General features: G+C 57.0%; 1 protein-coding gene across 2 annotated transcripts in view; it reads left to right on the top strand.

Moving 5' to 3' along the window:
* Nucleotides 1–3,070: 3,070 nt before the first annotated feature.
* Prima1 (proline rich membrane anchor 1) overlaps nucleotides 3,071–21,736 on the top strand; it is a 47,880-nt gene continuing 29,214 nt past the window's right edge. For both annotated transcript variants that reach the window (XM_027931454.2, XM_071606543.1), the window contains exons 1-3: nucleotides 3,071–3,129; nucleotides 3,734–3,857; nucleotides 10,324–10,459. In XM_027931454.2, the coding sequence (XP_027787255.1) occupies nucleotides 3,765–3,857; nucleotides 10,324–10,459 (229 nt within the window). In that variant the 5' untranslated portion in view covers nucleotides 3,071–3,129; nucleotides 3,734–3,764. The remainder of the gene's footprint in view (nucleotides 3,130–3,733; nucleotides 3,858–10,323; nucleotides 10,460–21,736) is intronic.

A 21,736-nucleotide genomic window follows, 5' to 3' on the forward strand; every position in this document is an offset into this window, starting at 1 on the left:
TTACAGGAATACCAATCCCTCACTAAATATTGGGGCACCAGGCACAGCATTTCACCACCCATCAACCACCATCATCCTTCCAAGGACATCCTGCACCCCTAATGAGGGATTCAAACACCGCCCCTTCCCAACAGGAAGCAGTTACAGAAGATTGACCTAGGTCCCTGTCCTCAAGGGGCCCAATAAAAAATAAAAAAGAGGGGAATATAAGGTCCTTGCTTACCATCTGGACAGCCATTTTAAGTGACAGCAGCCAGTTTAAGAAAAAAAGTTATGCTTTCCCACCCAAGGGCCTTTCTGAGAAAGGCTCCCCACTCCCTCATACCAACCCAACCCTTAACCACCCTCATTAGGACCCTCCGGGCTCTGATTTCTAAGCCTCCCCCATAAAAGTCCCAGAACTCAAACCTGTTTTGTCTCTCTCTGCTATAGAGAGATGGCCTTTATTTGTCAGCTCTGACAAATAAATTTTTGTGCGTTATCTCTGCCTGGTCTCTGTCTCTCATTTCTCGCTTTCCCTTCATCATGTGCCTGGGGTAGGTTGTCATCTGAATCCAGATGGGTGAGTGACAGGAGCCAGGGCTGGCCTCTCTCCTGCTATGGCATGAGAGATTTATAACAGAGATCTTCCCCAAGGGAAGCTGTGACATTCCATGTTATTTGGTGGGCCAGGAAGATGGGAGCCAGGTGACTCTCAAGAGGTACCTCAATGAGGTCCAGTACACGAATACTGAAGACCAGAACTGATAATGAGGACTTTGAAATACACAAAACCTGCCCAGGCTCTCCCAAAGTCTTGAAGCTCTAAGGAGGGGTTAGTGTTTCTGAATCCCAGAGTGCAGCTGTGTGATTCTGTTTATGTCACAAACTTCTCTGAACTTTCCAAATGCGGCAAGTACGTTGACCTCACAGAGTTGTGGAAAATGAATTAAAAGGTGTGTGATGTTAAGTATTTTCAAGTGGAAAAGAACTCCAGGTATAGACAGCAGGGCTGTTGTCATACCTAAAGACAGAAGTCCCGTACTGAGCGAGATACATGCTGAAGCCGGAAAAGCACGGCAACTCCCAGTGTCACTTGACCTCTGGGGTGGGCCAGTTCTGTGCTTCATTCCCTTTCTTCCAACTGTCCGTGAGTCACCTAAGATCCCCTCTCCCCATCTCTTCCTTCTCATCCCTCCTCCCCCGCAATGCAGGTATCCCATTTGTTCACTGATCTATACCCAGCATCCAATGCTGTCTGGCCCTTAGTAGGTGTTCAACACTATGAATGGAATGAAGGAAGGGAGGAATAAATGTCCCCTATCTTTGCCCAGGCGGCTACCAAAATGCTTGGCATATTCTTCCACCCCCAGACCACTTTGTCCAGGAAGCCTCAATTGCCCTCTCCAGGGTCTCCCTTCTTTCTGCTCCTTTTTTGGGGTGCAAAGCCAGAGAACAGCACAATGCCTGATTCAATGCCTCCTGGGCCAGCTCCCAGGTTCTTGGAGGAAAGGGAGGAGACTTTTGTTCCTCAGGATCTCCCTGGTGGCAGTGCCGACCTGCCAAGTCGATGTGGAGAAGAGCCCTGTGTAGGCTCTGGCATGAAGGAGTCGCTAGGAGATGGGTCTGGAAGCTTGGTTTGCAGAGCAAACAGTTTACACTTACAGTGTGGGTTTCAGCGGGGTGACTGGAGGGCGCCCACAGAGAAGAGACAAGGTGCTGAGTAAATGTTTGGTCAGGGCGCTGGCTATGATGTCTGACCCTCCGCTGTGTCCTAAACCCCTGGTTCTCTCGCCCAACCTAAAAAAAGGATGGTCCAGGCATGGGGGCCCTCACTGGAAACAACCCCCCGCCCCCGCCCCAATCCCCGCATCAATCAAAGCGGTTGCAAAGCGCTTCCACCAGATAAGCAGAGCGCCTGCCGGTGCCCGTGCAACTGCTAGGAGCAGATTGTCTGAGCTAGAGGCAACCCGGCTCTTCCTGAAGAACCGACTTGTTGATAATCTTGCCTCCAACAGTTTGTTGATGGGTGAAGAAAAGCAGTGGCGCAAAGGTTCTCCTTAGGGCCGTCTTAACTCCTTACAAGACGCAGCCGAGTCTCTGAGCGCAGGTCCTGCTCCCGGAACTGCAAAGGGGAGCAAGGACAAGGCGCAGGGCCTTGGGAGGGGCGGCCTGCACCCCCTAGCCCGGCACCGGCAGTGACTGGCCGCGAAGGGGGCAGTCAGCAAGGAAGGAGCGCGAGAGGGCATCTCCACAATTTAGACCTTCTGACCTTCCCGCAGTCTCGGGATATACCGGGGAGAAGGGCAAACAAGGGGCAGGATCCCCTGGAACTGGGAGTCCTCGGCCTCCAGGGCGAATAAATAAATTATTAAGCGCCCAATACACAATAGCCTCGCTAGATGGAGACGAGGAATCACTGCAGCGGCGCTGGCGGCGGCGGCGGGGAGCGCGGGCGGGAGTGCAGCCTCGGGCGGGAGGCGGGCGAGGCTCTGGCTCCGCTCACGTCTGTTTTCCTTTTTCGTGCATTATTTATTTCGCCTCCGCCCGCGGCCCTGCTGTCCGAGCCGCCGCTCCGGGCCGGCGCCTCTCGCCGCTGCCTTCCGCGGGCCGGCGGAAGGCGCGGAAAGCTCAGGCACCCAGAGCCCCGGGCAGCCGCGCGGCGCCACCGGCAAGGGCGGGGACCGGGGCAGCACGGGGAGCCGCCAACGGTTCGAGGGGGGCTCGAGCGGTCGCTCCCGGCGGCCTGGAGGCGACTTTCCCCGCCCTCCGCCCCCGCCTCGGCCCTGGGCGCTGGGTACCGCCCCCCCCCTCCCGCCCCGCGCGCGGCCAGGCGCAGCCTGGAGCCACCGCGCCCTGCGCCCCGTGCGAGCGCGCCGCGCCCGGGGCCCCAGCTCAGCAGCCCTGGAGGCCCAAGCGGCGCGCAAACTTTTGCTCCAGTGCCGGGCGCTCCTGCTAGGCATGTGAAGCCCCCAGGCGCCCGCGCAGCCGCCCGGGTGAGGACTGAGGCCCCGCCTAGAGGGCGGGGGGACTGGGGAGGCGGCTGGCTTTAAATGGGGGCCGTCCGGCGGCTGGGAAACAGAGCTGCTGCGGGGGGAGCGCTGACCTCTTCTCTACCCCGAAGATCGGTTGGGGCCGCCACCAGGCAAGGTGGCGTGGGGCATCGGAGGGGTGCGGGCGGAGATGGAGGCGTGAAGGGAAACCCACGCCCCGGAGCGGGAGATCCGGGCTCGGGGTGGGGGGGTAAACCCGGGTGCACACGGAGGTGCATATGTTGCAGTGTGCGCAGTGAGGCCGCGGGGCAGAGGGTGCAACGCAGCCAGTGATTTCTTGATGCTGTGCATGGAGGGTTCAAAGAGTGTGCAGGCAGTAGTCTGTAGTGTGCATGGGGGTCAGTGGGTGCGCACAGCTCTTTCTGTGGGTGTGTGCGCAGGGTGAGTGGTTCCCGCCGAGCTTCAAGTGTGCTCCCAGTGAGAGTGAGTTGTGCATGACTGTTTCTGGGGGTGCATGGGGTTCAGTAAGTTGACTTTCTGGAGGTGTGCATGGGGCCAAGGTGTGAACGCAGTATTTGGGGGGTTTGAGCCAGGGTAGGCTGTGAGTACGGCATGCACGAGAGTCAGTGTGTGTGCAAGCTCAATCGAAGGTGCACTTACAAAGGTGCCCCCTCTGGACCAGGACTGCTACGTGTGCTGGTGCGCGGAGGCGATGGTGCCTGCGCGGTGTCCACCTGACCTAAGCCTTGCTCCCCTGACAGTTCGCCCCACCAGTGGGCGCCGCGGGCCGAGATGCTCCTCCGGGACCTGGTGCTGCGCCGTGGCTGCTGCTGGCCCTCGCTGCTGCTGCACTGCGCGCTCCACCCGCTCTGGGGCTTCGTGCAGGTGAGCAGAGAAAGGGGGCCGCTCTGGCTGGGAGGAGGGAGGTGTCATTTCACTCCCTAGGGCCTGGCTCCTACAGCAATGCCACTGATTGGTCCTGGGGCCTGGAAAGATAAGAAACTCCAGAAAGAGGCTTCAACTATGGCCTGTGGCCTGTGGCCTGCAGGACAAGGTCATGGCAGGAAACAGGGCTTGGGGATTAGCTTTTGATCGTAACTTCTATTGCAGACATTTGGAGAAAGAAACAAACTTGAAAAGAAAAATGATCCCAAGAATGTGCATTCTTTATTTCCCACCAGAACCCACTGGGGCACTTTATTTTGGTCTTCAACACAGGCGGGGGCCCTGTGTGTTCCTTTGTAGGTAGTGGAACTGGGGATGTTGACAGATTATGCCTGTGGCTACTTGTGACCAATATAAGGACCTGTCCTGTCTGTCAGACTACTTGAGGATGAACCCTCACCTTGAACCTCCCAGACCCTGGCACAGAGGCCAGGCAGCCACCAACTGAAGTTTTACCTCTTAGGGCTGATGGGAAGGTCAGATGGGATGGTCCCTGCTACGATCCAGAGAGGACACAGCAGTGGGACAGTGGAGAGAGCTGAAGAGGACTTTGGTGTATGTCAGCTCTGCCCCTCACCAGCCAAGGGACTTTGGGCAACCAATGTGACCCCCTCTGCTCCTTGGTCTCTTCCTGACTGTGCTACTTATTCTAAGTACTTGATGAGATAAAGCAAGTAGATCACTTTGCCTGGACCATAATAAACACTCAGGGGTAGGCGTCACTGCCACTGAGATAAGTATGACAATGCCCCTCTTCTCTCTGGCCCCGGGGGTTTTCTGGCAATCACCAGGTAGTATGGCATTTTTGAATTGTTAGAAGTTTTACTTTTGGGGGTATTGAAAGACCCACTCTGCGGTAGTTGTAGCTTCATGTTCTCCTGGTGGCACTTTGGGGTCAGTGACTATTCGAAGGGTTGCCCTGAGTTGGAGTGACTGAATGAGGAAGGGATGGATGAGATGGCTTGCCAGTCTGCTGTGGTCCATGAGCTGCCCCAAATGATGAGACCCTGCCTGGGAACCAGCTCGGTCAGTCCCACTTGCACGGTAGCCTGGGTGACCCCCAAAGAGAGCCAGGGCTCTGAGCAGGTCACCAACCCCAGCACCAGGCCCCGTCTTCTGCTCTGTTTTCAGTTTCACAATTGTTTTCCTTTTGGAACTGACAGTTTTGTTGAATGTGTGAAACAGCCGTTTGACTCAGCTGCGTGTCCCTGGGATTCAGGATTCTGTCACTTCTAAACACTTCAGCGGCTAGGGACTAGTTTCCCTTGTTCAACTTTTAACTGAGACTGGGATGTGAAGTTCACTTGGCTTTTATATTCATTGCTTTACCATTTTCTCTCTTCCTCCCTTCCATGGGCTTTTTTTTTTTAAAGCAAGGGATGCAGGTAGACAGCCTTTTAGGCTAGTCTGCTGTTCGAATTAGCAGGATCTAACCAGAAGACCACTGCCACCCAGCACCCCCCCACCCCAAGACATTATTTTGTATAAGCAGCTCAGCTTTTAAGGTGTCCTGTGAAACAGGCAATGCTCATACAAGCAATTGTGTGAGTGTGTGTTTCAGATCCTCTTACTCAATACAAATCAATTTTCATGAAAATCAATTAGAAAAGGAATCCTCCAGATAAATAGAATGGGTAAAAATCTTGGCTTGAGGCTCTGGAAAAATTAATTTACAAATGATAGGGACAGAGAAGCCAAGGGAAAGGGGGTTTTGGAATGAATGGATCTGGTTTTCAAGCAGAAGAGCTGAATCCAGAGGAACGTGGCAGGGGAGAGGACAAATGGAGGTGCAGAGGCCATGTGTTTTTCTTTAAGTGGAGAGAATAAAATCTGTCACGTCACAGGAGTTTCTCAAGAAGGAGCTGGAGAAAGGGCTTGGAGCTATCTATGCGTCCATGAGCATTTTGCCAGAAGAATCCTCCAGGGTGGTAAACATTTGGAAGGATAGGGCCAGTGCAGCCAAGTCTTACGATTAACGGGGTCATTGGTGAGGCAGGAGACCTGGGGTCCCCAAAGCACCAGGCTCCTCCCTGAAATCAGCCTGAAGCCTCTGGCTGCTGCTAGATGATAAGAGACTTAATCATTAAAGTCAGATGACATTTAAATTGCCAGAGGGCGGGTGGGGGCATTCCTCTCCCCTTCTTACTTTAATGTGTGTGGAATAGAGATTCTGCGCTTTTGTGATTTAGGGTTCTTCTAAGTTCACTTCAGATGCTTCCTTTTTTTTTTTTTTTGCAAAGGAAAAGGATGACAGGCTGGCAGATTTATTAGGTGTGACAGGAGTGTGTCTCATCAAGTTACTGTGGTGCTGGCCTGTCTCCATAAAAGATGCCAGAAGCCATCATCTTTGTGGTCGCCCGTCTAGAGCGATCGCCAGGGAGACAGGCTCAGGTCTGGCCTTATGGGTCTCTGTGTGCAGATGAGGATTGAGCCTGGGCCCAGGTGAGGCCTAAGCCTGCAACAGTCAGTACAGCCTGGATTATTTACTCAGTGGCATTTATTGGATACCTACTGTATGTTAGGCCTGTGTTAAGTGCAAGGGGCTTAATGTCCCTGTGGCATTGATAGTCTGACCATGGAGAGATGATTAAACAAGTGATTTCAGGCAAGAGAGCTCAGTGGCACAAACAGCTTGGCCCTGGTGCTGTGGCTGAGAGTCAGGATGCAAATGAGGGGAAGCAGAGGCCAGAGCCCCAGGAGGCCAGGGAGAGAGCCGGGGAGGTTCCCTTACGGTGGCGAGCCCCTAGCATGGTGTCTTGCAGATTAGACTTGATCCTGAGGCCCAAGGGGACTGTGGAGGGTTTGAAGTCAGAGATGACACCGTCTCACATCGGCGCTTCAGAAATCAGCCCAGCTCTAGCGGGAAGGATGGATTCAGGGAGGGGCTAGGATAAGGAGCAAAGGGGCTGGCGAGGGTAGGATCGCCAGATTTAGGAAATAAAAATATAGGACATCCAGTTAAATTTGAATTTCAAATAAATCACAGGATGCTTAATAGCACAGATCTATCCCATCCGATAGCGGGGGGCATGCTTATCCTGAGAAGTTTTTATGGTTTATCTGTAATTCCGATTGAATGGGACATTTTTCCATCTGAGAACCCTTGCGAGAGGCAGATGCTGCCCAGTGGAGACCTGAGGGGGTCCAAGGTTGGGGACGGTAGCAGAGGGAATGGAGAGGAGTGGACGCATTAAGCCCTGACTGGGAGGCAGCACCTCCCAGACCTGGAAGCCTCACTCATGGGGCAGGAGTGGGATGTGGTTGGGAAGTGGGTGCTGACGCTGGGGACTGGCAGCCGTGAAGCACTGTGTCCCTCGGACCACAGCGACAGGCCCCGGAGCCATGCGATGCCGTGCCTTGGCCCACTCTGTGCAGCCGCAGCACTGGCAGGATCCTGGCTGGAGGAGGATACTGCCGAGTGGGGCAGGGAGGCAGGCGATGGCGGCCAGCAGTGAGCAGCTGTCTCAGTAAGGAGCGACGCCAGTTTGGGTTCTGTGGGGTTTGGCAAGTCATTGGCCTCTCTGCGCCTCTGATCTCTGTCAGTCGAGTCAGTGAAGAGCAGGTGACTTCAGGGCAAGTTCCCTCTCCTGGTGAGACTCCCCAGATAACAGCCATGGGACAGATGCTGAGACCAGCTCCCAGAGCCCGAGGTCCCTTCTCCGCTGGTCTGGCTGCACCACTGCCACGTAGCAGAACCCCAGTGTGGAACTGGTTGGGGACCAGGGTAGATGCTGTTTTTCCACTGCTGGGCAGACCAGCTCCCAACGTACCTTTGCATTGAGCACCAACTGAACGCCAGGCCTGGGCAGCCGTGGCTGAGCCCTGGTCCCACCTGTGTGTGGCTAGTAAACCTCCCTTCCTGGTTCTCAGGGAGCAATCAAGGCACATCCCTGGGCCGACACCCAGCGGGGCTCAGCAGGTCACCTGTTCAGGTTAATACTGCAGAGACTCACCTGCCTGCCTGCCCAGGAGACCCTCCACTTAGTGTGGGGAGTCAGAAAGCACAAGACAGCAGGAAATTGCCACAAAGAAAAAGTGTGTGCAGGGTGGGAAAGCAGCGCTAGGCTCGTCAGTCTAAATTCCGGGGGCGCGGGGCTCAGAACAGCCTGCCCAGGTGGTCCTGCTAGAGTCCGGTGCAGAGACGCTGGCCAGGGTCTGAAGAGCCACCGTCAGCAGAGGAAGACTCAGCAGCCACGGCCTGCTGTCTGGACCAAATGACCAGGCTACCCTGTGTCCCTCAAGAAGGAGGACAGCCTCCTGTGAGAGCAGCAGGTCAGGCAGTGGCACCTACTCCCGTCTCAGTCGGGACCCAGAACGTGGAGTTTTTAGGATGCAGTGCGTTTCCTTCACCTCTTCCTCCCGAGCCTTGGAACTTGGCCCCGATTCTCCTGCCCCTCGTTGAACACTCTTACACATCTGTACCCTTATATCCTCCCACAAAAAAACAGGTCATTGTGTCGGGCCAGGTTTACCCCGCGTGCTCCTCTTGAAGTCCCTCGTGTCAGTTGCGCCATCGAGGCTGGAATGTGTTACTTCAGCCGTGATGTGGCCTGACGTCCACGCCCTTGGTGGAAGCGGTCTTGGGGGCCAGCTGTTGGAGCATGGAGCTTTCCAGTGACCCCTGGGGTCTTGGAAAGTGGTCATCTAGAGGTGGCAGACCCAATGTTGGGGGCCGTTGGGATTGCCCCAGGAGAGGAGGCTGTGGAGAGACCCCTGATGTGTAGGGGTCGATTGTGGCTCCCCATTGGACACTTGGCTCTTCCCATTGGGATATGAGACCGCCTCCCGGGGTTCAAGGTGCCATCTGTGGTCCTTACCAACCCCACACGGTGGTGAGCAGGAGCCCGTTGGCCTCTCAGATATTAACTTTGGCTGTAAAGCAGCCCACCCCACCCTCACCCCCACGGCCATTACCAAGCCTCCTTGCAGCTGGCAAGCGCTGAGGGTGTGCCCAGCCCTGCCGCCTCTCTCCCGTGAGCCTCATCGTGCAAGAGCAGGCTCCTCACAGTTGCAAGGAAGTTGGGGTCCTGGGTTTCTAGTGTCTCCTGTGGCCACCATGGAGGTGGCGGTGACCACCAGCTCTTCTCTTCAGGCCTAGAAGTCAGCGTAGGCCCTGGAGCAGGCCCGAAACCCACACTTGTGACTTTCCTGCTCTCTGTAGGGAGGGCCACCAGCAGCCAGTCTCAGCCAGCCTCTCAGGCTGACCCTACCTTCGTCGAGGAAAGCTGAAGAAAACACGCAGGCCCCGCTCCACCTGTGAAATTCGGATCGAATCAGGCATGAGGGAGGCTCAAGTGGGAGAATTCGTGAGAGCTGCCTGGGGGGTTCCAGTGTACGGCGGGGCTGGGGCCCCTGGTCCAGCATGAGCTTCCTGCTGACAGATGAAGAAACTGAGACCAGGGCTAGGAAAACACAGGCTAGGATGCAAGGGCAGAGGGCCTGCTCCCGTCTGTGGCACCCGTCCCTCCATCCATGTCAAACATTTGTGAGTGTCGGCATTCCTTGTCTGGTTGATAATAATGAGAGGGAACCCAAGGCCTGGCCCTGCCTCACAGAGATGACGGTTCCATGGTGAAGACAGGCAACAACCAGAGAAGAACCTGGTGCCTGGGGTGGGGCCCATAGGGACGCTGGCCCTGGGCCAGGAGGTGAGGTGCTTCCCTGAGGAGGTAACATCTGAGCTGCCTGGTAGCACAGAGCGGGCAAGGGCCTGAGAGCGTCCTGCCCCAGGAACAGCATGTGCCAGAGCTAGAACCTGAAAGGACATGGGGGTGGGCAGAGAGGGTGCCTGGGGGCCCCAGGCAGGGTCTTGTGGGCCACTGACCCCCTGAGCACTGGGGAGGCACTCCCTGGGCCTCGGCGGTTGGAGAGGGTTTGATCAGATGGTTTTCCACTGGGCCAAGAGGCCCGGCCGGGTAGGACTCCTCCCCAGGATGGGGGACCTTGCCCCAGAGTGACGACAGAAAGGCCACAGGGGCAATGACTGGGGAGAAGCTGAGGGTGTGGCCTTGTGCTGCTGCAGGGAAAGTTGAAGAAGTGCTGGGCTGAGGTGACTGAGAAGACAGAATCACTCTACTGTCACTCTCCACCTTTGTCTGGGCCTCAGTTTCTATATTTGTACCCGAGGGAAGTTCTAGAGGTTTACCTTCAGGTTCTTATCTTTCTGCCATTAATATCCAGGTCGTCTGCCCCCCGGGGTCCTGGCAGAGCTGGGGACAAAACCTTGGTCTGCGGAGCTGCCGGGCCGGCCTCCCAAGGCGATGCCCCTGTGCCCTCTGCCTGTTCTCCCTGCCTTGGTCTCGGGGATGGGCCCCACACTGCAGCCTGGCAGGGACCTGGGTGGGCCCCTTGGGGTTTCCAGAGCCTCATCTTCTCCTGTATCTTTTGGGTGCGCCCATGTCTGTAGGTGACGCACGGTGAGCCCCAGAAGTCCTGCTCCAAGGTGACAGACACTTGCCAACACATCTGCCAGTGCCGGCCCCCGCCTCCGCTGCCCCCGCCGCCCCCGCCCCCGCCGCCTCCCAGGCTCCTCTCGGCCCCAGGTAGGTAAAGGCTCACTTGTTTTTTCCGGGTTGCTCTCTGTGTTTCCCTGGGCCCGGGAAGATCCAGTGAGTGAGGCCGAGGACAGTCCTGCCTCCTTTGTAATTTTCCACTGGCCGAGCGGGAGGGAAGCCAAGGCCTAACTTTTCCCTGCAGTCTGCAAAACGCCCTTCCACAGAACGCTCCTGCGAGATGGAGAAGGATGTTTCTCCATCGGTTAATCGGATAAAAGTCAATCTCCGTTTGATGAGTGACCCGGCCTGCATTGTTCTGCAGGCCAGACCTTTACAGGGGGCAGCAACTGGGTCCTGATTTGCACACCCCACCCACACACACAGCTTTATTTCTCGACTTGAATTCATGTGTAAGGAGCCAGTCGGGGTAGAATCGAAGGCCGGGCTCTGGGAGCCACGTTGCACAGGGGCCTTTCAGCCATTTGCACCCAATTCTGCTAAAGCCTCTCTGGCCTCCTCTCCTCTCTGGATGACTGCATCCCTGAGCAATTTGATTGCCTGGTCATTCAAACAGAAGAGCGTTTCTTCAGCCAGAAACGGTCCCAGCCCTGACCTCTACGCGGTCAAGTTCCCTGCTTACAATAGCCAGTTGATGAGGTCTCTGAAGGGAGACTGTGTTTTAGAGGACCACTCACGTTTCGTCCCCCCACCTCACTGAACATCTCCATTGAATTCTTTGGAGCATATTTTAAATAACCTTGCCGAGGCTCTTTCTCTACTAGACCGCGTTTCCCACCTCGTGGTATACAGTTGGTGATGCAGTGTTCTGGGGCGTCTTGTCAGTTAGTGCGAGTCCCTGTATTTTTGTCTGCCAGGCCCCTGCCCGTCCCCATCCTTGCCTGGTACCCTGTGGCCCCATGCTTCTCAAAGCGTGGCCCTCAAATGACCTGCTTCAGCAGCGACTGAAGCAATGGTTTTAAAGTACAGCTTCCCTGGCCACTTCAGGCCCGCAGAGTCGGGGGCCTTGGGGTGGGGCTCAGGAAGGTCAGGAGGACAGGCTCGGAGACAGTCAAATGCAGACTCAGGTGGAGACCCTGGGCCTCGCAGGCCTCCACCCCAGGCCTCCAGGGGATCCTCCTACACCAAGTGCTTGCTCACCTCTGATCTTGAAGGGCCCCCGGTCCTGTGCTGGGGGGACACGGTCTTGGGCACCTGCCCCTGGAGACCACTCCCTTCCCTTCCTTAGAATTCCTGCTCCTCCCACTCTCTGGGCTCCATACACAGGGGTCAAAGGCCATCTGGTCTTCTGGGATCTTTCAGCCCTTCCAGAAAGGCCATCCTGTCAGCACTCATGAAGAGTAGCCTGAGAGAACACAAAAATTTTTTTGCCAGGGACACTGGAAATTCCTGAGTAGTTAAGCAAAAATATAGCTCCAGAGGACAGCATGTGACCTGGGTCATTAAGAATAAATGGGAGGGGTTGGGATTTAGCTCAGTGGCAGAGTGCTCTCCTAGCATGCGCAAGACCCTGAGTTCAGTCCTGGGCCCTGGAAAAAGAATGGGTGAGATCGTTCTAGGAAGATAGGAGGTTGTGGAGATAGGGCGCCAGGCAGAAGGAGCAGCACAGACAAAGGCCTAGTGCTATGGCTCTGTGGGACCCATCTTGGGAGTCACCAGTCTTTCAGTGGGTTTGTCTTAATTTGTTTTCTGTTGCTATAACAGAATACCTGAGGCTGGGTGAGCTATAAAGGAAACAGGTTTTTTTGGCTCATGGTTCTGAAGGCTGGAAAGACTTCAGAGCAGCACATCTGGCAAGCTGTATGAAGACATGGGGGAAATGTGTGGAAGGGCAGGCGGACCCTGGCAGAGAAACTAAAGGGCGTAACTGATCCATTCCTGAGAGAACTAACCCAGTTTCATGAAAAAGACATTAATCTCTCTTAAAGTCCTTCCTCCCAACACAACTGCCTTGGGAGCCAAGTCCCAGCATGAGTCTTGGTGGAGCAAACCCCACCCGGTCCCTGGCAGGGTTTCAAAGGGTGGCCCACGGGCTGATCTCCAGGGGGTCTGTGTGCCTGGCGGAGTCAGCCGCTTCTCATCCCGTGGATCGCTCTTGGCAGCCGCCGTATCCGATACCACCTATTATTTGCTGTATTTTTTTTCTTTACCTAGACTCACATTCTGTGTATAAAAATTAATATCCAAAGAAAGTTCTTTAAGACCACTAGAAATAAACCCAGGGTCACTTGCGTAACAAGCAGGGCAGCCTTCAAAAGAAATGCAACAAGTCAGCGTTTTCAAATTCTAGCCTTCTGTGGAAGGTTCTGAACCAAGGCCTTCTCTCTTTGATAGAAAGGGAGAGAAGCCAGTGGCAGAAGCGTGTCAAAGCCACAGTAGCAGCAGGCCGAGACTCTCTGTAAAGCCATCAGAAGGTTGTGAGGGAATCACGGGGAGCGCGTACTTCTCTCGTAGGACTTGTGTGAGTCAGATTTCTGTAACTGTAACAAAATACCTTAAGCGATCAACTTGATGAGGGAAAAGGTTTATTCTGCCTCACAGTTGCAGAGGTCTCGGTCCATGGTGGTTGGGTCCTGTTGCTTTGGGCCTGGGGCAGCACAATGTATCATGACGGAACTGCATGGTGGAGGGGGCCTGTTCACCTCATGGTGACCAGGAAACAGAGGGACAGGAAGGGAGGTGGAGCCCGATATCCCCTTCAAGGGCACACCCCCAGTGTCTGATTTCCTCCCCCAGGCTCTGCTTCCTAAAGGTTCTGCCACCTCCCAATAGTGTCACAGGCTGGGGACCAAGCCTTCAACACGGCCCTGTGGGGGACCGTCAGAATCCAGACGAGGCAGGGTTCAGTGTCTGAGTGTTGGGTCAGGTACCACCTAAAACCGGCTCATCTGCCACGCGTGGTGGCTCGTGCCTGGAATACCAGGACTTGGGAGGCTGAGGCAGGAGAATTGCAAATTTGAGGCCAGCCTCAGCAACTTAGGGAGGCCCTAAGCACTTAGTGGGACCCTGTCTCAAAATTTAAACAACAAGCAAACAAAAACCTGGGGATGTGGCTCAGGGTAGGGCACCCCTGGGTTCAATACCTTGAAAATAAGTAAGGAAACAAAATTAAAAATAATAAAATAAAATGAGCTCAATCAACGGCAGGGACATGGGCCATCTTTAGGAAGCTGCCATGGGCAGTGATGTCCCTACCCCCACGTGTGTTAAGCAGGGAGGTGACATGGTCTTGCGTGCCTGTCTCAGGGAGATCAACTTCCTGACATGGTGGAGGGTGGGTCGGGCTGGTGGGCTGCGGTATCATATTACTCAGTGCCCAGAGACGGGGAGGAGCCAGAGGGTGCTCCATGTGGGGAGAGGGGACAGCCGACTCTGGGCCCACCGTGCCTCGGGTGGGTGTGGAGTCTCTTTCTGTCTCCCCCTGATCCCTCCTGGGTGACTTCTCTCAGGCTGACGCAGTCCCGTGGCTGCAGGCTCCAGGATCCCATGGACCCTAGTTGGTGATCTCCCTCCAAAGAGAGCTCTTGTCCCCCAGGGAAAGTCCCAGGCTGACTGCCATAGGGCAGCGTGGGTCCCGTGGCCATTGGTGGATCATCAGTGGGCAACTGGTGGACCAGCCATGGCCAACTCAGGCCTCAGCATCTTCTTCTTCTAGAAAATAGGTTCATGGGCGACACTCACTCCACAGGGTTCTCTTGAGGATCCTCCAAAGAGGGAAGTTCGTTGGAAAACTGGGCGGGCATCCATTGCTGCTGGTGGCCACTTGGAAAATGTGGCTTGGAGGGCCAGCTAGACTTGGGGTGGGTGGGTAAAGAGGTGCTGTTGGAGGGGACAGGTGATCCCAAAAGGGATGAAATCAACCCCAGGCCATTCAAACAGGTGAACATGTCTTTAGCCAGAGTGGCTTCGGCTTTGACCTCGGGGTCAAGGTCCTGGTTTGCGACTGCGGGTTGCTCCGGTTTGGGCCTGGAGAACACCTGGGACCATGCCATCCTGCCTCTCACCGTGACCAGTCAGGCAGGGAGGCAGGGAGGCCCTGGGAAGCGGAGAGGATTCCCAGGGAGGCCGGCCGGGGCAGGTGGGAGGAGAGGGCAGCTGACACCGGCCCAGGGTTCAGAGCCCGAGGATCAGGCAGAAGTGCCATTGATCTGCAGGAGGCTGGCTTGGGTGCAGGTGCCTGGGACAGAGGGACAAAGAAGCGAGGGAGAGGGACAGCCGTTCCTGCAGATCCGCAAAGTCGCCTCTGGAAGTAACGACCAGAGGCCACTGCAGGAACGGCTGGGCGTCCTTCACGTGGCCAGACAGGCCTCCCTCTGCATCCAAGCCATCCCGCCACTCACTGGGGCCAGCTTGTCCCACTCTGCCCAGGACTGTCCTGGGTTTTGCCCTCAAGTCCGCCGTCCTGGGGACCCTTCACTCCTGGGCACCTTTCTTCTGGGAAAGTCATGGCCGTTTTAAAAATCCATCTTTGTTATGTTGACGTGGGGTCATTTGGTTTCCCTGATTGCACTTAGAATCACCGGACGTGGGGCCGGGGGCAGCTCAGTGTGGCATTCCACTCTGGTGGCCCAGCTCTGTGCCACCGTCCAGCAGCCTCGCCCTGAGCCCTGCCTGCCCTTGGGAAGGAGCGTGGAAGGGCTCTGTGACGCGGATGGTTCTTGAACACGGTCCTCTGCTGTGCTGCTCTCTCTCATGCTCGGCCCACACCCTTGTACTCAGGCAGGGTGACACCCGCCTGGGACAGCTGCTCTTCATATCCTTGTGCAAGCTGTGGGCCGAGGGGCGCTGGATGGTTTGTAGCCCCTGGAAGGTGTGATCTCCGGGGCGGGCCTGGGGATCTGCACTCCCCACACTCCCTCCCATGAGGCTGGTGCCCTTGGTCAGGGGAGCCGACCCGGCGCCCCAGCTCCGTGGCCCTGGGCATGTGGCTTCGCTCTCAGAGCCTCAGTTCCCTGGTATGGCTCCCCCCTGGTGGGATTGCTGCCAAGGCTGGGGGTCTCCAGGCCACCCGGGGCAGGGGCTGGCTCAGGGTGAGGTGCACAGCTCAGCCGCCCTCCCTGTCCTCAGGGCTGGACGCCAGGCTGCTCAGGATTTGGGTGAGGAATCTTTTGCTCTTGGAACCTCAGTTTCTGAGTCTGTGGAATGGCCCACCACCTCCCTGCTGCCCGCGGGTGGTCGGAGGACGAGCCAACACCATCAAGGACCGCTGCAGAGCGGTGGCTGCTGATGAGGCGGTAGAGCCGCGGTCACTAGCTGTCAGACTGGAACTCGCTCCACGGGGTTCCGGCATCTGCTAGACAGGAGCCTCGTGTTGGAAACCCCAGGGATGAAATGGGTGTGGAAGGATGTGTAGACTCCGCTGGTCCTCCACAGGAAGAGGTTTCCTCGGAGCCCTCTGTGTCCCTTCCAGGACAGCCCTTGCCAGAGCGGGATATTCCCCGAATGCTTGGGCGGGAGCGAGCCCAGCAACAGCACCTCCAGGGCCTGGCTGGAAAGCCCACGGCAGCCGCAGAGCCAAGGACCTGGGTTTGCTGGGTCAATGTCAGGGACGGCCCACTGGTCCCTGCTTGTGCCTCAGATGGCCCAGGCTCTGGAAGGAGCGGCAACTGGTGTTACTATTCCCAGTTTCTATGAGTCTAGAAGTTCAGAGAGGGTGAGTTACTTGTTTGAGGCTGCCCAGCAGGTGAGGAAGGGAAGTCATTTGATTACTTCCTGCTTTTTCTCCTGCTTAACATTCCCCCTCCATCACTGAAATCAGCTTGTGGGGGGCTTCCCTTGAGTGGGCCTCTGTCCCTCTGTCTGGGAGCCTTCATAATATTCTAGTTCTCTGTCTGCAGGCTCCCCCAGAGTTAGGCTTAACTCATGCACATCTCGCTCACACTGTCCCTGATGTGGGACGGCCTCCCCCGGGTCTGTCTTGCACCTGTATGAATTGCGTGGGACAGGGCAATTAATAACTAAGAGGAAGGCTTCTCTCGCACGTCTGGTAGTTGGTGTTGGCTGTTGGTTGGGTCCTCGGCACTGAAACACCTTTGTGGGTGCCACCGTGTGGAGTGGGTGACCTCTTAGCTGTGGTGGTGGTGGTGGTGGTGGGAGAGATGGCGGTGATGGGCGGGCAGAGGAGTCTGATTTGGAGAAGGGCAGGCTGAGTAGCCCCCAGGGCTGGCCGTGTGGGGAGGGAGGGTGCAGGAGGGCTGTTTAGAGGCTGAGGAATGACCCAGCGGAGGAGGCCACCAGGTGTCACAGCGCTGCCTCTCCTGGGTCCGCTAGAGGTCTGTGTTCATGCGGAAGGGACGATGAGCAGATTCAGGTGAGGCAGGAAGGGCTGGTGGCCGTCCCACGTCCCCCAGTGTCTCAGCTGCTGCATTTTCAGGGCTGGATTCTTTGGTTTGAACCCAGGTTGAGGTCCCGCTGCAAACCAGGCTCACGCAGGGCTGTGGCGCGTGGCGGGCAAGCAGGGGAGGAGGCCTAGCCCTGGGGCCACAGGACAAGGGATGGGCCCAGCGGGGAAGCTGGTCCCTATGAGCTGCAGAGGCCGGTGGATGCCACTGACCTTGGCCTTGGCTGGGTGTGTTGTGAGCACGTCACGGGGACTGTGCATGTGACGGGGACTGTGCATGTGGGACACGGCTGGGTTGCTTTGGGCGTGTCTTGCTCCGAGGGCTTGTGGTGCCGAGTGTCACTGTCATCGTTGGCTTGCCCCTGACCTGGGTGTTCACCTTCTGCTGGAGGAAGGTCTCTGTCTGGTTGACTTGAGCCACCTGCCTGGTCTTCTAGCGGCAGGACCTGGGGCAGGACAGTCTCTGGCTCTTTCCAGCTGTGCGCGGCCCCTCAGCCTCTCTGCCTCTGTTTTCTCCATCTCCAAGGTGCTTGTAGGAGAAGAAACTCCCCCCCCCCGCCCGGGGGCCAGCCCACCTTGCCAGGGCCACTGTCAGCGCAATCCACATTCTTATCCTGGTGGCTGTCCTGTCCAGAACTGTCCTGTACCCAATGGGCATGCGGCGGCGTGAGCGTGACGCGGACCCCGCCCGAGTGGCTGAGGTCCCTAAGAGCCTGCACAGCTGTTGGGTTTCTTTTTAACCTGCTAAGTCCCATGGTCCCAGTTGTGGGGACAAAAACTTAAATTGAGCAACAGACAAGTTCCCACTTACGGGAACTTCTGGAGAGAATTCCGTGTTTTCAGAGTTCCAGGCTTTTGAGAAAAGCTAACAGGGGCAGGATCAGAGCACGTGATAAGATGTATCTGTGTGGAACCTGGGCTCCAGGTGAGGCTGTCGGCCTGTTTAACGCACCTGGGTCCATCTCGTTGAGTTGGAAGCTGGGGCTTAGCGGGCGAAGTGATTTTATTTTTGTCAATTGCGTTTTCCTTTCAGAGTTCGATTGATGGAATAGTTTCCATCTTCCCTTTATGAATTTCTATCTGGCAAATAAGGAGAGGCGGCAAGTTTGTGTGTATTTCAACTTCCTCAACGGGTCTCTGTGTCTTGATTCACTGGACACACAGTTGTTCCTGGACAGCCTCCCGCCCTCAGGAGCCCTGCCTCCCGGTGACACGGTCCTCACAGCGCATCCGGCTCCCTCTTCTTTTTCCTCCTTCGTTTCTTCTTTGTGGGACCTGCAGCATGACTTGGTCACCTGCACTGAGGGCAGAAGACCGGTCACTGTTTTGCTGCCAATAAATGAGGTCTTCTGCCAGGGCCCCCACGTGTAAGGGCGTAGTGGACTCGGTCACCTCTGGGCTTCATCTACAGGTTGTTCCCTGAGTGTGAACTCTGTGCGCCATGCTCCACGGGAGGCCTGGGGCCTGAGATGGTGACCACATGAAGCCCCTGATTGGAGGTCCTGCGTGTGTCTGCAGTGGGCAGCCGAAAATGCGTTTGGTCACAATCCTGAGGATGGGTGGGAGAGAGGGTGGCCTGGGTGTGCATCGGGGATTCTTTGTTATCACCTGATGCGGGCACCTGGGGGTCAAGAGACTAGCTCCCCACCATCACATCACCAGATCACCCACCTCCCGGAAAACCTGACCTTGAGACCACTCAGAAGGGCCACGTGGCTTTCCCAAGGTCACCCCAAGTGAACTCTCTGGGACCCCGATCCGGGTTGTTGGTGTCTGGAGGTCGATTCCTCTGACTCTGCTGTCACCCGCGCTTGGCAGACATGCTCCCCGTCTTAGGTGGGGTGTCTTGGGGACTAGTCTGTCTCACTTGGACTCAGTTACAAGGAAGCGTCGCCTTCCTACCCTAGGGTCGAGAACAGATGAGCGTCCTGTGGAAAGCCACTCCTCTGTGGTCACCGTGGGGTGAAGGTGGCCTGGCTTCGTCTTGCCTGCTTGCAGGAAGCCATCAGGGAACCGTGCAGCACAGGGGTCTCGTTGTCACCCTGGCTTCATGTGGGTTCTTGTTTATATCACGACATTCATTTTATGTTATAAATGAAGGCAAATTAGATGACATCTATTAAAACACCTGGGGAGAGAGCTTTTGGGGGAACAGAACTTTCATCTGGCCTTTGGAGAGGGTAGAGGGACACAGCACGGGGGTCCTGGGAACGGGGTGCTGCAGTTGGGTGTCTGGGTGCTGAGTCGACTCAGTCTCCCTGAAGCAGTGGATCACTGAGATGGGAAGACAATGTCTGAACGGAGGTCGTTTGAAGCAAGAACACTTTCACTCACAGGCTTCAAATCCGTCCCGTGACACTGAGTCAGCAGCCTAGGACCTGCCTGGGAATCCCAGATTGGAGAGGTTTGGGACGGGTGGCCTGCCGCGACTGCGTGGCCGTGGGAAAGAGCCTTCCTCTCCTGTGGCACTGTTCCTGATGGGGCTGCTGTGAGGCTTAGAACAGTGCACGGCACGGGGAGAGCCCTGTCACGTTAGCTCTTCAACATGGCTTCCAGATTCACTCGTGTCCAAGACAAGGCGGTCAGTCTGACCAGTAAGTCGAGGTCAAGCTCAGGGGCACCTGGCGCTTGGCACCACTGGGGACTGTGCCTGGAGGTGAGGGCTGCTGGGGTGGTTGTGCCACCGCCCACCGATCACAGCCCAGGAGTGAGGAGTGACTCTTCCCAGGGCACAGAAGCAACATGTCCTGGAAGGACACCAGAAGCAGCTGCCACAGGCTGTCACCTTCTTCTGCTGTGATTCACCCTTGCCGTTTCCTGCCCAAAATGTCCCCAGGAAAGCGGCAAACACTTACAAGGAAAGTGATCCTCTCCCTCCTCTGCCCGTCTGTAGGAGAGGGTTGAAGTAGGCGTCCTGTCAGAGGGATCCCTAATAGGTAGATTGGGAGCTGTCCATCACGGGAAGCGCAGGAGGCCTGGGGGGGACAGACATGTATCCTCAGCCAATATTCATGGGGCCGCAGGTGTGCCAAGTGCTGCATGTGGTCACCGAGGATGACCCAGGGGAGAGGACCAGGGAGCTCATGAGAATGCTCAGCTGAGGCGGGAGGAGGGTTCCCCAGGGGAGGGAGCGCACCTGGCGGGTGCACCTGGGCAAAGGGAGCCCAGCCTGTCCCAGGCTGTGCGCTGGAAGGACAGGACAGGAATCCTTGGGGACGGGGCGGGGGGGGGGGGGGGCGGGGAGCTCTTCGTCCCAGGCAGGGCACAGCTCGGCAGGTCTGAGTGGAGACCCCGCAGGCTAAGCCCTCTGTAGTGAGCACGGCTGGGGGCAGCTGAGGCGGGGAGCGAGGAGAGGCTGGACCAGGGCACAGTTCCCCTGCCCAGCCAGACCGTGCTGGGAGCAGGGCTTGAGAACCCCCAGGGCTCAGTGGCAGGCCACTGTCAGGAAGGGAAGGGCTCAGGTGACGGTGACAAGGTGACCAGCTGTGGTGAGGAGGATGCTGTGATAGTGGAGGCCCAGAGTTCCAGAATTGCCGCCTCACCTTGGGGGTGCCGTGGGTCAGCATCAGCTGGGGGTCGTGAGCAGAGGACGGGGGTCTGAGCTGGCCCTAAGGGTGAGGGAGGCAGGCACCGAAGTCACCAGAGACCACCGGCTGGGTGGGGAGCAGCAGAGGCCAGCGTGGCCACAGCCAGGCGGGAGGTGAGATGGAGGTGCTGGTCCCCCGCTGGCCAGGGGCTCGTTAGCCAGTGTGAAGGGGGCACGGGTAGCCACGGAGCCCAGGGGCGTCGCCATCGGAAGTGCTCCCCACAGAATATCCCTGGCTACTGTGTTGGGACTAGAGTGGGCGTTGGGGCGGAAGCAGGGACACCAGCTCAGTGACAGGGGAGAGGCCTCTGGGACCAGGCAGCACCAGAGAGGAGCCTGCTGCCCTACTGATGGGTGGCGTCCCAGGTGAGTGGGGGGCAGGATGGGAACAGAGAGCATGGCCGGGGCCCAAGCCGTGACAGTGGCTGTTGCCCAGCATGGCCTGGGGCAGGGGCAGTGCTGAGGCAGGACACAGCCATCTGGTGTCACCTCCCAGCCAGCCAGTCGGAGCCTTCGCTCCGATCCCAGCCAGGCCTGAACTAGGCAGCCTGTCCATGGTGCTGCGGTAGTAAAGGGGGAATGAACGCACCCCCGTGTGGGAGGTGGTGAGCTTGTGTCACGCTAATGCTTCTGGGAGTGGCCGGGAGTGGGTGCCCTGTCTGCACCCCAGGACCCCAGGACAGGCGCCCTCAGAGTGGCCTCTCAGACCTCAATACCAGTGCCCAGGCCCTGGCCCAGATGGGAGCCCATCTGACCATCAAGGGAGGTTTTTTCTGTGGACAGGAGAAGGGATTTGGAGTGTCCCTAAGAATTGTGGTAAGAGTGATCAATGAAGGAGCAGAATAGTCCCAGCCCAGACGCCCTCTAAGTTTCCCAGTCGCAAACCAGATGGAGCAGGAAGCCGGTGTCCCCGGGGGAGACACTGCAGGTGTTCAAGGTCTTACTCAGCCACTCGACAGACACCTAGGGACACGGACTCTGGGCCAGGCGCTACAGTCAGGGGGATCTGGGGCTATAGGGGTGATTCCAGGCCCCAAATGAAGACTCTAAGAGGGGAGGTCCTGCGTGCTGGACAGAGGCCGGGGAAGCCTCTCCGGCTGGACTTTGAAGGGAGAGAAGAACCTGCCCTGTCAGTACCGGGGAGAACGTTCCAGGCTGATGGAACTGCACACAGAGGCCCTGGGGTGGGAGCAACCGACAGGTTCAAGAAACCCAAAGAGGACCCTGCCGGGCACTGTGATGGGGAGAGGGCCGCCTGAAAGGGGTCACGAGGCTGGTGAACCATAAGTTACACAGCACAGAGACACTCCCTTCCGAGTGCTGCTGCGGAAAGCCTTGGGAGTGACACTGATGGGTTTGCTCTTTAGGACAGTCATTGGCT

This window comes from Marmota flaviventris, chromosome 2 (genome assembly GCF_047511675.1).
Source record: "Marmota flaviventris isolate mMarFla1 chromosome 2, mMarFla1.hap1, whole genome shotgun sequence".
Classification (NCBI taxonomy): Eukaryota; Metazoa; Chordata; class Mammalia; order Rodentia; family Sciuridae; genus Marmota; species Marmota flaviventris.